The sequence below is a fragment of the Camarhynchus parvulus genome, chromosome 6 (assembly GCF_901933205.1).
Source record: "Camarhynchus parvulus chromosome 6, STF_HiC, whole genome shotgun sequence".
Lineage (NCBI taxonomy): Eukaryota > Metazoa > Chordata > Aves > Passeriformes > Thraupidae > Camarhynchus > Camarhynchus parvulus.
In genome coordinates this window covers 27,884,698-27,902,010 of record NC_044576.1, presented here as the reverse complement: position 1 = coordinate 27,902,010, position 17,313 = coordinate 27,884,698, and the positions used below count along the sequence as shown (strand labels likewise).

General features: G+C 35.8%; 1 protein-coding gene across 3 annotated transcripts in view; it reads right to left on the bottom strand.

The window, feature by feature from the left end:
- Window positions 1–17,313, bottom strand: part of ATRNL1 (attractin like 1) — a 425,510-nt gene that overhangs the window by 363,064 nt on the left and 45,133 nt on the right. For all 3 annotated transcript variants that reach the window (XM_030950737.1, XM_030950738.1, XM_030950739.1), the window contains exons 6-7: window positions 8,520–8,694; window positions 7,352–7,439 (exon numbers count right to left, since the gene is read on the bottom strand). In XM_030950737.1, coding sequence (XP_030806597.1) covers window positions 7,352–7,439; window positions 8,520–8,694 — 263 coding nt within the window. The remainder of the gene's footprint in view (window positions 1–7,351; window positions 7,440–8,519; window positions 8,695–17,313) is intronic.

The window sequence follows — 17,313 nt, the reverse complement described above, 5'->3', positions numbered from 1 at the left end:
ACATTCTATAAGAAGTTCTGGGAACCTTGAAAGACCTTGTGGTTTTTAAACCAAAATTTCATATAACTATTACTTTATGCAAATTGAAGTATAGAAAAGTACATTGTTTATTGAACTTCAGAGCTCCTGCTCAGTAGGGAATTACAGAAAAACGAGAAATTTCTTCCTGTAAACAGAGCAGGTCGACAGCTCACTCAATCATGACATTCCCACCTACAGATCCCATCAGCTGGTTTCTTGGCAGGTGTTCAGGTCCAAGCCAACAAAACAGCCAGTGCAGCTCCTGTTTGCTTCAATGGAACTAAAACTTTTCAATAAATGTTTCCATTTTCTCAAATCGCATTTTTTCCCTGAGAAAACTACTTCAGTGGAAAATTCTGATGAACCATAATGATAAAAAAAGATGAAAAAAGGCATATGATCTGTAAATAGTTGAGTGTGCATACTGGAGAGAGAAGATGACAGCAGAAGGCAGGAATGATAAGACCAAAGCCAGGATTTGAACAAAATAGTTAAATCACATTTCTCAAGAGAAGAAAACATTCATTGAATCTAGGATTTCTCTTATAGAGCAATGAATGACATGTACATTTTTGACTGGACAAAATAAGACCAAGAGAATAACTCAAATATAGGAGAAAAAATAAACTGTCACAATTTGAGTGTTGCAAAAATCAATACAACTTACAGCCATAAAATTCCTCTTAATTTCTTCATCTTATTGATACAGTCATCATCTTTGGAGATGATGTTTGTTAAATAACCAGATAATTCAAATAAAATTAAATGCCTGATGGGAGAGGTTAAAAAAGAGGGAGCCAGACTCTTCTCAAGGTAATCCAGCAAATAAACCAGATGTGATGTGCACAATTTGGATTACAAGAAATTCAATTTCAATATAAGAATAAACATTTCTCTTCTCTCATTGAGAATGCTCAAGACTGGAAGAGGTTGCTCAAAGATCCTTGACAGAGGAGCATTCTACAGTGAGGAAAAATGAAACGGATCAAGGAGGATATTTTAAAAGATCACCAAAAGACCAGGAGCACTCACTTGTCCCTTAAGTCCCAATCAACAGGCTGTACACCAGAGCAGAGTAATATTTGCACACACTTCACACTGAATCCTGAACAGCCAAAAATCATTTGATTGATTGACCTTAGACATGTTCTACTCACTACACCTTATCTCAGTGTTAATATTGATTTTATTTTTCATATAAATGCAGTAATTCAAGACTTCTAAAACTTAACATTTTTTTATTCCTAAGACTTTGCAATTTTTCTTTTTCCTAAAGGAACAATACTTAGCTGCTCAGGCTGTACCTTGGAATGACATACTCTTATGCAAATTCTGCCTGCATTCCAAAAGAATCTTATCTGGTAGATACCACTAAAAAAAATGTTTAAAAAAATCTCATGCAACAAAGGTGTAATTTATAATCCATTTCTAATGAATCAGAAGGAAGTTAATCACATTAGAATAACCACATAATTTTCATTTTGCATTTCTGAACTATATCATGGCTACACAGAAAAGTTTCTCTCTCAGAAATTAGTTTTCTGCCTTAATTCCTATATAAATCTAAACTGTTCCTGAAGAATTAGCCAATGAAATGCTACTCATAAACCACATGAAGTCATCCTCTATTTTCCTGAAACAAGAACATCAACCTTTTTGCTCCCCTAGATTGTATCCACGCCTTGATATTGAAATTAATTTCATGTAAACTAACAGAACTCTAGCATTTATTAGCATTTTTGTTCTCTGTACTTCTACCTAAAATTTCTAAAAGTTTAGTGAAATCAGTACATCCTTAAAGAAATTCTCCTTTTTTTTTTCCCCAAGCAAAATGCAAGTCTCACAAAATGTTATCTGGCAATAACTCATCCTCCACAAGCCTGTTTTTTGCATTCAACATGTACCACCTGGTTTAGGACTGTCTAACACCACCTCTTCTTTTCCATAAACTGTTATCTCCTTTAATATGGTTAACAGTTTCAAGAATATTCTATGTGTTATATCAAAATTAAAAATTAGTTACTTTTCCAGTAACTTGATCCAGTAATCCTGCCATTAGACTATGTCTGGTAGACTGGAAAGTAGTCTTCACTTAACTCTTCCTCCTGAAGCCTGATTTACTAATTGTTATTTTTTGTGGGACTATATTCTCTCTGAATAGGAACCTGAATAAGTTACTGGAGAGGAACATTTTAACATTTAACTGTTCCCAACAGGACTCAATTCAAGATCAAGACAATACTGCACCACATTATATGTCAGGAGGTCAACCTAATCAAGAGTGCTGTCACTTTATTTCTGCATTATTTGCAGTTTTCCAATGGTTGCTGGGGTTTAGTCAAAGGTATTAATTAAGGTGACCTTACTTGGACTTCACTTTCAAACCAACTGGAATATAACACTGAGACGAGGAATGAAAAATATGACACTTCTACATAAAGAATCAATCTCTTGATGAATTAGGGCCACTTCATAGAAGGGAACTCTGAAGAGGCTTTTCTCAAGACTACATGCAAAAAGTGTGGGGCAGCTCATCTCATCTACTTCTCATACTTCTGAGATCTGCAAATCAGAATTAAGAGAGCAAGTTGTGCATAAGATGTAATTCAAAGTTACAGAACAATAAAACTATAGAAATTACTGGTACAACCTACCAATAGCTACTTAATAGAATAGTTAGAAAATACTTTTGTATTTCCAGTGCTATTCAAATTATACTACAATAGTCAACAAAATTAGGCATTAAAAGAATAACAATAAACCAACTGGTGAAAGATTTTATCTAGTTCATAATAAAGTAGGAAAAGTTTTTACTCTTTTTTGCTTTGTTAACACTAGCTTTTGATAAGACTAATAAAAAAACCAGAAGATATATACAGACTCATCATCAACACTAACTAATTTGTAAAAAGAATCAAAACAATTACCCTTTCTTAATAAAGTTTTAAAAGTGGAAGTAATATTCATAAAACTCAAATGAGTTAAATTAAATTCGACTATATATAAAATGGTCTGTGTACTTTATAGTTACTACTACATCAGCCTGCCTGCTTCATCTCTATAGCCAGTCCCAAAGAAAAGAAACCTCCAAGCCCAGCTATCCTTCCACTGTCTTGGGGCCATCACCAACAGCTCAATTATGAGGCCAAATGCAACAATTTTAGTGATACTACCAAAAACTAAGTCCCAAAGGCAACAACATATACACCTTGTAGGCAGCTCCCTTTCTCCTTAATTCCAGGGATCTAATGTTTTGGAATTTACTCTAACTCCCTACCTAGTCATGTTTATCAAAGCCATATGTATCTACTCTAAAAACCCCTCAAGTCATTTCCTCCAGTCTCTTTATAAGCCTATTTCTTAAATAAATTATTTCAAAGTACATTGATATTTTCAGTATCAAGATGCCAGAAACTACATACAATTTATGAGATGCAGCAGAACCACTTGCTAACAGCATCTTTCCAGTAATCAGCTTGAAAACTATTTAACAGTTTAGTTGGTCTAAAAGCAAGAGCTCTTTTATGCTCTCTCCTTTGTAAAATGCATTAAAAATTTTGAGGATTTGTTATAACTATACATCAGTGGGAGTCCCCAAATCTTTTTTTCTTCAGAATAAAGAAGAACAGTACTTCAGTTTTTACCAAAGAAGCTTTCTGAGGGAGATGGGCACAGTAACTTACTTCATTCTCCACAAAGTCATTCACACAGCAGCAAATTATCTTGCACCACAATCGGGCAACGCTGGCTCTGAGCTCTCACTCCAGCCTAGCACTAGGCTTTGAAATCTCAGAAGCTCAAGTCAAAAACTTAATCTAATTTCTTCTCTGTGGATATTTTTTTTCTATAAACCATAAAGGAAACATTACACAATTACTGGTACAGAGCTGAAAACACAGCTCAAAGCTGCCACCTCTAGGTATTATGTTCTACTGCTTTTCACTCTAAATTACTTTTTCTGTTTTTTTCAAGAGACTGAAGATCTAAAAGAAAAAAATATCAGAACTTTATCCTAACAAGACAATGTAAGAAATTACTTCAGAAGGGAGAACATTTTCCCATTGAAATTTTTATTATTTGCATGCTGAGCTTCTTTTGGCCCATGGAACTTCTGACATTTGACATAATCACTAGTACAAGCAGCATAGTATTTAATTATTTCACATAGATTCATTATTAGTGAATCCTAATTGCTAATTAACGTACGTCTTCAACAACAGCCACAGCTTCTTCACTATACCTTTGCTTGCAGCTTTTATTCTCATTAACATGAGTTGCACTTCCTCACTGAGATCCAAAGAGATGTCTGAATTAACACAGATCACATTTAATATTTGCTGGTGAAAGGACTTCTAAAACAGTTACCCTTTAGTTTGGAATGTCTCAAGAAAATATTAGCACCGTCAAATAAAAAGGTTAAATTATATTTTAAGTCTTTATGCTGAACTGCTAAATGATACATTACTCAAATGTTTCTTGACTAAAATGTCCACATTCTACAGGAACTGTAATAATCAAAGTCACTGGTCAAAAAGATCTGACCTTTCAAAGAACAGATAATACATTAGTAATGAATCAGGGAACTGACAGGAAGAAAAGCAAGCTTGGAGTTGATGTTAGGGCATGCACAAAACGTAGTTTATATTACTACTGAAAATATCTCTATAATATTCAGCATGCCACACACAGATTCAACATCTCTGTAAGAAGAGATGCCAGGAAACAAAACAAAATATCAGCCCATGCCCTGAATTCTTCTTAACTTGGAGGAAGCACTCACTATATAAAAGGAGCTCAAACATAAAAAGAAACTAAAACGTACAACTTAAAGGGTAAAATCTATAAAAGAAAAATACAAAAAATGTGAAAAAAATTAATGAAAGACATTGTAAGACATTTTTGCTCAGATTACAAGAACGCATCTTATTTGAAAAAGAAAACAAAACTTCCCATTACAAACAACAAAATAAATAAAGTTTAACTTAACAAAAATAATGGAAATTTAGAAGAAAAAGCAGAGCTCAAAACAAAGTTCAGAAACTCCACCAGATTAAAGCAGAGACTCACATCAAGGCAAGTATTAAACACCTTAATGAGATGCCTACAGAATTTATATATGAAGTTCTAAGACATCACTTTTCAAATGCATTAGCAATACACCTAACTAGATACTTTGTGGTGCCAACAGACTGTCTGAAGGAGTATTCTGAGAAGAGAAAGTCATAGCAATAAAATGAGGTTAACTGTCTCTTCATGGTGGACTTTACAGGTATTTCAATAGTAAAAACTGAAAAACAGAAAGTTAATGTAGGGGGGAAAAAAAAACCACAACCTGGCAGAGAATGTCGCTGGAATCAGTTCTGAAGAAATTAAAGAGCTAGCCCCTGTCTGTAGTATGTAAATTCCTGCTTAAAAATGTGTCTATATCAAAAGACTGATAAGGGAGAGGCAGAAAGGACAGAATTCACTGAGTGAAACAAACAGATGAAGAAAAATTCTAAGAAGTTTTGAAAAGGGAAGTTTTATCTTGCAAATAAAGCATTGGCATTTTCTAAAGAAATCAAAGGTCCAGATGATACATGTACCTGAAATTTCAAAAAGGTGCTTGATAATATTTCTCATGCCCTAAAGGAACTAAGATGTTCTGGAACAAGGAAAGCAGACAACACAAGGCTAAATAAGTCTATAAAGTACAGTTTGGGGGGGAAAATAGTCACTCCTTAAATTAATAAAGATCATTAGTGGCATTTCACAGAAATGTGCAGCTGGGACTTGCTTGCTCAATATGTTAAAAAAAACAAGTTGGCATGGGGATAGGTGGAAAAACAGCAATACTTTTTGACTCTATTTAAAATAACTGAGACAACAGTTGAAGGCAAATAATTGCAGAGGAATCTCCTAAAACTGCATGTGCAATAAAAGAAAAAAATAAAGACTAAATAAACGCTCACATGCATAAGGATGAAAAGATGCCTATGTGAAAAAACAATTTAAAATCTAAACATATGGGGATGGGTTTTGAAATGCCCAGAATGAGATCCTGAGGCTGTAACTGACAGTTCTATAAAAAATACCAGTTCAAAGCCAACAGCAGATTTTTAAAATGCTGAAGTACCCTAAAAAATTAATAGGAAAAAAATTAGATCCTGAATTACATCAATCTCTGATGTAAGAACACACTAAAGACAGTGATTCCTCCTTTTTCAAAAGGGAAATAACAGAATTAGAAGAGGTAAAGGCAATGGTACAACATTACCCAATGTATGAAATATCTTCCTTATAGAGGATTATTAAAAACACAAGGTATTTTCAGTATGAAAAAGAAATGGTGGAGTAGGTGATGGCCTTACAGAAAAGCATGTAGTAGTAGTAGAGTAGTATGAGGAAATAAATGGAGAATAAGAAGTAGGGATTATCAAGATTAAACCAGTTAGTACCAGATCCCGAGAAGGTTTTCTTTCTTAAAAAAAAGCATATTCTGGAATTCTTAGGCACAGGATTATGTCAATGTTAAATAAATACATGGTCCAAAAATTGAAAAAAAAAACCAAAAACAACAGGGATTCATAATTTTTCCACAAAAATACTACACTATTTTAGGAACCGCCAGTTGCAAAGTAGGACAGTACTCTGAGGAAGCTTCTGTAAGTTCCTGTCATTTTTTCTTATATTCTTCCCTAGGCATGTACTGCTACCCATTATTCAAGAGGTGTTACCAGGCGAGATGAACACTCTGGTCTGACTTGATACAATCCTGTTTGTCCTGCCCTGCTGGCGCTGCCTTATGCAAACAAAGGAAAATTTGTGACAGCAATTCTGTATTTCTCTGTCACAGTTAACAAGCCTGTCACCCTCTGTAGCTTGTCTCCCTGATAGCCCCTCAGACATAAGTTGGAGCCTTCTCTCTAGTCCTGTCTCCTTGTGCTCCTGGATTCCCTGAGCAGTCCCCACACCTGGGCCATCGCTTGCCATGGCACTGCCAAAGGACCCTGCTACCAGCAACTGGCTCTGCCTCTGGGGTTCAGCCCCTGGGATGGTGCCTGGTGAGCAAGAGTACTGCCCACAACCCCAATTACATTCACACACACCTCTCCTTTTATTGGCAGGTTTAGCTTGGAAGATTTATGTCCAGCAAAGTGATTGAGAAGTATTGCACAATCTCTGTTCCAAAAACCGTGCAATACACCTAAGCACTGAAGATGAAAACATTAATACAAAATATTTAGAAATTAAATTATCCTCAAAAGTCTCCATTTATGGTGACTCATTTTAAGATCACTAACAGCGCACAGATATAAATTTATTATACAGAACACTGAAGAGTCCGAACCTGATACAAAGCAAGAGTATGTCCATATCTCTGAAGTGGCCCTTTGGATACAGGCACTACATTCCATATACTGCTTTCCAAATTGTAGCTAGAAGAGAAATAGAAAAAGAAACATTTTCAACCTGTAGATGAAATAGAAGGACTTGTATGTTCAAACTAACTCTAACGTGGTAACTTGTTAGTGAGGCAACACAATCTTTTGAACTATTACAACAGTGACAGTGCACTAAATTTTCCACAAGCGGAACAGGAGCATCTCTGTAAGGGACTCATCAACACTCTCATAAAACAGGAGTAACTAACAAAAACCACAAGACTTGTTCTAAATCATATAAAAAAACCCACCCCACCAAACTGCTCATGCCCCATGCTTTTGCATTACTCTGAAGATTTACTGTTGGGAACCCTCTTAAATATATGGTTGATTTTAATTTCCATTACATTTTTATTAATTAATCAGTGCATAACATTAGATAAGAGAGAGGTAAAAAAAATTTAAAAGGTAGAAAAGAAAAATCCAAAAGATTATGGGATTTGTTTTGTATGATTGCAAATGTGTGGAAGAAAGCAATGGGTAGACAACAACAGGAGAAGTAAACATGCTAATAATATGCTAATAAATATAACCTAACACTTGCATTTGCCACATTTAGAGCCTCTTCAGATAAAGTTACCACCCAAATCACCTGGGTCCTATTTATAGCTGCTTCAACTTTGTTTGCAGTAGGTGGTCAAATACATACACAAAGTGCCATAAGTATAAAAAAGTGGAATACAAGTGACCTGCCTGACCCAACTGGCATGGCATCAGCAGGCAAAGTGCAAGCACTAAATACAAGTGTCCTGTAACCATAAACTAACATCAAAAATGAACATGGCTTTCAAAATGTACTGTATGAAAATCAAGTGTATTTCTTTCACTATTTTATCATCACAAAGCTCTCTATGTTTTGCAGTTTTTCAAACTAAACTACATACAAATATCACTTACAGTTTGATGTTGCCCATATTTTCACTTTCTATAATCATAAGAAAATCACAAGCATAAAATAAGAACATTAACAAAGAATCTAAAAGAGGTAGAAACCTTTCAGCTCAATTAGAAGATAGAAGTTCCCTCCCTGGGAAGATCTTCCCTAAGCCCCATGAGAAAGGAGAAATCACTCACTTCAACACCATTTGGAAGGAGCTGTAGTTGAAGGTGTAGCCACCAATCACCCACATGAACTTCCCGTGGAGGACGGCCTTGTGAGAAGCACGGCCCACAGAGGGGCTGAAGGGCTTCACATTGGGCAGGATCCAGTAGGACTCCGTGGAGGGGACGTTCAGAGAACAATCTGGGCCTGTTTTGTAAACAAATGTGCAATTTGTGCAATCTGTTAGATGGGGATGTTAAAGCCAATAAAGCAGAAACAGGGGAGGCTTAATTACAGATGTCAGGATTGCTCATTCTGATAAAATATGGTGTACACTTTTATGTTTAACAGATGCTCAATGAAAAAATTGACAACATGGGATGTCAATCTAATTGAAAGCATTAGATTACCTCAAATAATAACAATTTATTTCCACATTTTTCTCAGAAAAGAGACTGTGAGTCACACATTGAAAGAAAGGCACAAAGCGTCACATTTTCAAATGACCTATCATATAGGTTTAAAACTTTTAGCACTGTATGTTACCTTTGGAGAAAAACTATACTGTATTTGAATCAGAATAAGCGTATATCAAATCAAATAATAGTACAGTAAATTAAGTTACAAAATGCATTATACTATATTAAGTCTTAGAAGTAAAGATTTCCCTTTAGAAATGCCGTTCTGCATCATTTTTCAAGAGGAAAATACGCTATCAAGTGCTTTATCAAAATAATGATTTGAATATTTAAATTTTATAACATTTTATAGACAATTATACAAAGCCACCAAACCCACAACTACTACATATGACTTTCAAATCTATTTCAGCCAATCATTTTGGTCAAAGTAAGTAAAGTCAGAAAAATGCATCTTTTTTTAGCTATAGGACTATTACAATCATGAACAGCAAAATCAATTTTTCAGTTGTTCCATGGTAACAAAAATGTGATCTCTTCATCATCAGTTTATGCTCTAGATCTTATGTAAAAACTAAATATATAGGTATATGTGTGCATATGTATATATATATTTCTAAATATTGTTGATAAAGTCTATTATTTAAGGGCCTTTGAAGAACCACAGAACAAGTTCCTGTCTGACCATGTGACTGAACAAAAAAACAATACACAAAATTCAACATAGTTAAATTGAAAACTAAGTAAGGTACATTTTAGGATCATCTCAGGATAGCTCATGAAAATATTACATCACCACTCAGCAATGGTCAAAATAAAGAATTGTGTCAGAATCAAGAATCCTGTTACTCCACTGCATAAATCTGTGGCTTGTGTAACCTTAGAAAACTGTGTCCTACTTAAAAAGAAGAGATTAGTGCTGTATTACACTGTTTACAGAAGTGTAATAAGGATGTTTCAATTACAGAAATCACTGAATTCCTTTGAACCACTGACTTTTTCACTTGGAAAAAACCAAAATTTGGAAGTGAATTATAAATATCTATAAAATAAGTGACAAAGAGACGGTGAATATGAAGAGCCTACAGTCTCTCTGAATATAAAGAGCTGAGTTTTATGAAATGCAGCTTGAGGAAGCCATGTTCAAAGCAAACAAGAGAAGACAGCTCTTCATGTAAAAAGTATCAGATCTCTTTGGCAAGGATACTCCCCTGGCAAAGGGTGCTCCAGATGCAAATATTTACATGTATCAAGGAGAGATCAGACAACTTTAGAATAGAGAGATGCTGAAGTTTACTAAGTATGCTAAATAAGTAATAAGCAAGTTTACAATAATTCTAAAACATTACCTTGGGGGAATGGGAGCGCAGGGAGATAATGTTTTTCCAATGTTTATTGTCATTTTGGGGGCAAATTGGTACAGTTACTTCCTATACACAACAACCAGGCATCCAAAGTGTACATAACCAGCTGTCAACTTTTCCTACTATACTACAGAAGAATGATGTCCACTTGTACCCAAATTACCTTCCATTCACTAAACGATGGAGACACTCAATTCCCATAGTTCATTACACCTTCTCCTCAGAAAAGATTAATGGTATCTGAATGAGTTCTAATGAGGGCAAGAACAATTCAGTATATCATTTCTTAAGCATTAATAATTGACACTATAATAGAGTTGCAACCTCAGCAAAATCACGATTTTGGCAAATCACTGGAGGAAACAATTTTAATATAAAAGGGCTTTAAAATAAACAATTGATTAAGTATTCTTTGATCAGGGAAGAGCTGAAAATGATGGAAACGGTGCCTGCGGGTCAGGAGGAGCAGCCGGATCCCTGCCGGTTGTCACCGCGCGTCTCCGGGCCCCGGGATGTCGCGGCCAGCAGGGACCCCTGGTGGCGAGCGGCGAGCGGAGCCGGAATTCCTGCGGCACATCCCGACACAGACACCTGGCACCGACTGCGATAAAACGAACGCGAGAAAACCGCCTCATACTCAGTTAAGAATGCAAAAATAGTAGCCAGATCAGTGATGGAAAGAATTCTGTCACAGACAGCCCTCTTGCAGCCTCAGTGCTCTGTCAGACCTGAACGGCAGGAAAGGTGAGAGGGAAGCAGAAACACCACTGTGCCACAGAGTCATAGAAAGCCTCGGGCTGGAAGGAGCCTTAAAGATCATCTATCTCCAGCCCCTCTGCCATGGGCAAGGGCTGACCACGTTATCTATTAATTCGGACAAAAATGGAATATATAGCTGCAGAAAGGCAAAACAATAGAATAGTACTGGCCTCTATCAAAACATCATTTAAAAATCAAATTCTTTTGTATGGCTATCGCTTTATAAAAACAAGGTAAATGTAGGATTTATGAATAGCATTTATAGATTTTCCTACTTGAATACATACACCATTATTTCAGCAAAAATACATATTCTCTTCAGAAACATTACATTCACTAAATACGTGCCTTCTGTGCAACAAAGAGCACTACAGCTGCAGAACAAAGATAATGAAAAATATGGTTTGTTATGTTTTATGCAAATATGATTTTCCTCCATTCATTTAAAATTACGTTTCTTTCTTATCTTCCTAATGTGTCAGTCAATCCACTGGGGGTGGAAGGGGGAATGCTTTAAAAACAGCAAACAACTTTATAAACCTGAACTGGAAGTCAATTACGTTATCCTCTAAGGTAGGAAAAAAACTCTATAGGTTTAAAGAAGCGATTTATCACCACCACACAAAAGACATAATCTAATTTCTATTTATTGAGGAGTTTCATGAAAAGCCATAGTAACAATCTGTTCCAGTAGTTTAAGTCATAAGATCAATTTCCACCTAAATGACTAAACATCATCTACTGTTTTCAAACCAAATCTTTTCCTTTGAGAGCACAGAAGAAAAAAGCAGAAGTGTTGATGTGTTGAATATAAATTTCACGGTGCTCTTCATGCAATCTAATCAAAGCAATTTTAAAAGTATTTGTTGTTTATTCTGGTTTTGTTTGTCTGATCATTTGAATTGAGAATTATTACATTAATGTAATTTTTCAACCACCACAGCTCAGTGGTTGAAACCAGTCCTACAGTCAGACCAGTTGTGCTGGAATGGCTGAGTAATTCCTTCCAGGTATTTCACAGTAGGTGTACCCATGTATCCCTACACTGCCCCTGCACAGCTCTGCAATATCCATACTGGATGTAAGTATTTCTCCTATCCTACAAACAGGCTTGCTGAAAATGAGACTCAATGGCAGGCAGAGAGATCCTGGTGAGGTGTCCAGCTAAAGCAGCAGGGCAGCAAGCTGTGTCAGGACTCAAGCTCCTTCCAGGAATGACAGAGAAATCCTAATGCACACAAGCTGATGCAGCTCTTGAAATGCCCCTGGGTACTGTTCCTTGGCCCTGTTTGTCTCCTCAGGCAGGAAGAGGGGATCACCCAAGGCTACCTGGCCATGGGGGATGCCCAGGCTCAATCTGAGCAGGGGAGCCAGAAGGGCTGCAGGGCCTGCCATGGGTGGATATAGTTCCACTGCATCCTTTAACTGTTCAGCTCCAGATCCCACACTCAATATCAACAAGACTGGTGCAGAAGATAAGGCCAGATGTCACAGCATTGTCTACTAAAAGCAGGGAAAGCTCTCCTAGTCTTCCATGACTGAGAACAAGTACAGTCTCTGGTAGACGACACCACATGAAATTTGTCATCTTAAACAAAAACAGGTTTTGCTCCTCAGGCTCTAAAAGAAGCAGGGACTTCCAGATCAACTGTAGCTGACAATACCCATTGGACTAGAGGTTCTGAGACTCCATCCTAATGGCAGCAAGGTACCAAGCTCCAGTATCTCTGCTAACAACTTCTAGAAAACTTCACAGCTCTAAGACAAAAGCCTCCTCCCAATTCTTAAATGGTGTATTGATGACCAGTTTATCCTAATTTTTCTTCTACCAGTGTTGCTTTAACTGTACTTAAAGACCTGGTCTGTCTATACAGCCCACAAATGTTTATAAATAGCAACACTCTTCCCTCCCAGCCTTGATTTTACCTGTTTAAACAAACCATGCTCTGTTAGTGCCTTCCATAGCCCTGTCCATTTCTCCGAGTCTGTTTCTATTTGTATGCATAAAACTGTAGTAACAAAACATGAGACATACCACTAATGCTTTCATATATTTAACTGGAATTTCTGCAAGTGATCATCCTACCAGTGCTCTTGGCACTTTGGAGTTTGCAGAGCATATAAAAGTAATAATGTTAATTAGTTCATGTTCTAATTGAGATAGACAAGCAAGTTTTCTCCCATGTCACTTTCTACATTTCAATCTAAGACTATAAAACAAATTCTTAATGCTCTTAGTCTCTAAATGTATTAATTTACAATTTATACTGAAGTAATTAAATCATACACATTATTTGCAGACTTTTTTGCAGGATATTCTGGTTCTCCTTCATATTTTAAGTACCCTCCACCTCTGTATTACCAGATTTCATTAGCAGCATTATAGGTAGATTACAAAAATTATGTAACATTATCAGTCCCAAGATCAGCCTTCAAGGAGCACTGATACCTTTCCATATGGGAGTTCAACACACCCACTCACATTTCATGATGAAGCAGCCGAGTTCCCCTTACTGTTTCCTTGTGTATGCACTGCACTCTTCATTTTCAATGATTTCCTGTCATCAAATGCTGAGGTTCAGATAAAATATACTGCATTTTCATGTCAATTTTCTTACAGACTATCTTTGTAGGAACTACATTGATAAATTCAGATTTCAACTGTTTTGTTATTAATCACCATATATGTTTCATTATTTCTTTCCTCAAGTTATGGTCTAGAACTCTACACAGTGCTGAAATGAAGTTAGCAGGTTTTGAGCTGCATTAATCACTTTCTTCCTAATCTTAAATGAAGGTGCTACAGATAATAAAGTAAATTTTGTATCTTACCTTATCAGGGAGATCAGTACTATCTACTTCTTGTATTCAGGACAAAGTATTGCTTGGGATCATTATTTTAATCAAGTTCTATTTTCATACATTTAAGAATATGCCTTTTAAATAAATATTTAGGTCATAGATTTATTCTAAATGGATTACATTTTTCATTAAAACTCACAAATAGCAGGGGACTCCCTTCCTAAATCTCATCCTAATTAGACATAGAGAGCATTATCAACCCCATTAATGCAGCCATTTAGGGAAACAAATCAAATAAATTCTGCTAAACTTGCTTTCACTAATTGTCAAATGACACCATAAAGGTATTTAAAACTAGAGCTGGCTCTTCATTTACCTGTGATGCTCTTTCTCTTGCAATAAGGACACTTGACTTTTCTCACACAATTTTCAGACATTAAATTTCTAATTAAAATAGCTATATTTTGTTTACAAATTGGACAGTCCTCCAAGGAGGCTTATCAAATTTTTAAATTCCACCTGAAGATAAATCTGAAGAACATTTCCAGTACACATGAAATAACCATTCCTTACAGGACAATTCCTTCCTACCAATTCTACAGACATAAACTTTTCTTAGACAGCTCTCATTTCTATGATCAACATTTAAAAAAATCTACAAACATGGAGCACAGAAATAGGATTTTAACTTAAAACTGGGGGACAAAAATGTTCCTTGGATATGTGCCTTTATATGCATATATAGCATATATGCACATGTATTTAAGAGGACATTTCCCAGACTGTAAAACCACAGTTTCTCCTTTCTGAATTGATACTTGGCTGGGAAACAACCTGAAAAGTAAAACTGAGACAAAAAGGGCATTATCACAGGGCAGAACAGTGTTTATAAGAAACCTACTTCTATTTTCTTTTTCCTTCCAAAAACAGGTCTGTCCAAAGCAAATGTTACAGCACAGGTCCTCATCTCTGAAGACACAGAGACTTGTGTGTTTTTTGTTCAAGAACATCCAGGCCCAACAGGCCAAAATCTCCGATTTCAGATCTCCAGGCATTTGGCACAAGCTCTTCCCAGTGCTGTATTTCACCTGCTGCTGCCTGAGCCCATCTCAAACCTTCCCCACCAGTTCCACTAACCCAGCACCACAGAAGCACAGCTTTGCTCAAGCTCAATGTTGGGGAATAAGGCCAAACAAGAGAGTTTGACATCAAAGCCTTCCGCTGAAAAGTGGGAACAACCCCAAATCCAGTGAGTCCTTTCAGGATAACCTGAGTTAGACAGACTTTGACAGAGTTGTTCTGGCCACACTCGAGATGCTGTTAGAAGAAATGCCATAGCACCAAGCAAGCAAAACACTGATTTACACTGCAGTAGTCATAGCTCCTTTTATACTTTCATTGTTTACTCTTCTCCTTACAGAAAGACTCATTTTTCCCTGGAGAGATGTTATAAAATTCAAGCTGCCTCAATTGCTAATGGATTTATTTCAAAGTTAATTAGTTTAATTTCAGAATCTGGTCTTCTGCTACATCTCTATCTGCTAGGAGCAGCTCTGTAGGGAGAGCTCACTAACTATATATGTTCCAGAAATTTTATTGGTGTTTTAACTTTGAACTGGGGCTGAATGCCTGTTTGGGGCTGGTGTGCATTATGTGCAACCCTAGAGCCCATTTTTGGTATAGTTTCTTATAAAAGGAAAGCACTTCCTCTGTTTCCAAACCATCTCACAATGCAATCCAAAACATAATAAACATGAAGTATCCGATGTGCCTTGAAGGTACCCTACTCATCCTCTTTAAAACTAATTTAAAGACAGTCTGTAATTCCTCTCTAACAGATTGTCCTTTTGTTTGCAGTGCTGATGTTCAGTGATCAAAATATCAATAAAGTTTCTCTCAACTTCAAGAGCCTTCAACTCTTTTTTCCCCCTGTCTACACCTAGGAGTCAGCAATGTTTTCAGCAATTTCAAAGACAGTCCACTTAATCCTCTTTAAAGTATCCTTTTCAGTCATCCTGAATTTTTTCACCTGTCACAGAAGTGTTTAACTGTTTGGAAATCTCTCTTCTCCTTTATAGCTTGAAACAATCCAAGACATGGTGTTCCTGGTATCAGAGAGAATCTTCAGGCTGTGAAAACATATTCAGTAAAAGCATTTTTCTATAAAATTCTTAAATAGGTCAAATTGTGCAAGAACCACCACTTTGGTCTCAGCCAAAGAGAGATTTCTCTTTACATATGCCTAGCAAAGAAAAAGAGAGCAAGTCAGTAGCTTTGAGGTGTATTTTTTTTCCTCCCCAAATTACATCTACAGCCTTGTGTTAGACAATATCAAGGCAGATTTACCAGGAATGGGACATTGTATTATGGTACAGAACTCAAAGAAAATACTCCTTAGTATTATACTTAGTCTGAAAAGTTCAGACTCCCTTATGTTGAGTGAAAATTTTAAATTAACCAGATTTCCTGTAAATACTAAATTTTGTTCTTACACCAACCACTTCAGGAATATTTAAGATTACTAGCATTATTAAAAATACTTTGATTTAAAAAAAAAATATGTTCAACTAGTGCATGTTTTGTTAAATGAAACACATATTAAAATAAAAATTATGTCAATTGTTTGTCTTCAAAGTCTAAAAGTTTTTATGGAAGTTTTATTCTATATTCATACAACCAAGTACGAATATAGAATAAAGGAAGTATCTACAAGATCCTTGTATTCAATTCCACAAGACATATCTAATAATCAGGGGATCCTACTTTTTATTCAAAAAAGTTATTCTATGCCAAAGAATACCTTAAAGTATTCTTTAAATGTGTAATGTTCTTCAGAGCTGCTCCTTCAATGACAACCACAAGATGTCACCATTGTAAAAGAAACTCTATGCAGTAAAACAGGAAATTCTGGGATTTATATTCTGAATCAGGGATTCTAATCATCATACATCCAAATCAATGCACTTCAATTATTTTTTTAATACAGACACGAAAGTTACTCAAAAGAAGATAAAAAGAAAATAAAAAGTGAAACATTAAATTCTCTCCTAAAGCATACAAATCATGACCCTTCAGCCACTTGGTTTGAATTACCAAACACAAGAAAAACTTGTCAGACAGCAAGACAAAAATTTGATTTCATCATTGCAAATAATCTGCACAGAACATATTATCAGATTAGAAAGTACAGAATATACAGGTATAAATAAATCAAGAAATAAAGCAGAGATGAAAGTCATCTCTCAGAGCTTAAGGAAAGTTTGGTATTTAGAAAGGAAAAACAATTATATATCCAAGCCAGCTCATCTGTGATAGAATTTAAAAAAAAAAATTGAACTCTATGTAGATTCAGTGAAAATCCAAGGAATGATGAAGCAAATTCTCTTTATATGATCTGTAGGAAAGAGTGAGTAGCTAGTATGTACAGAAATGCCAGGTGAAAGGAAGGTACTAGCAGCGGTAGTCAGATTTCTAATTTTATT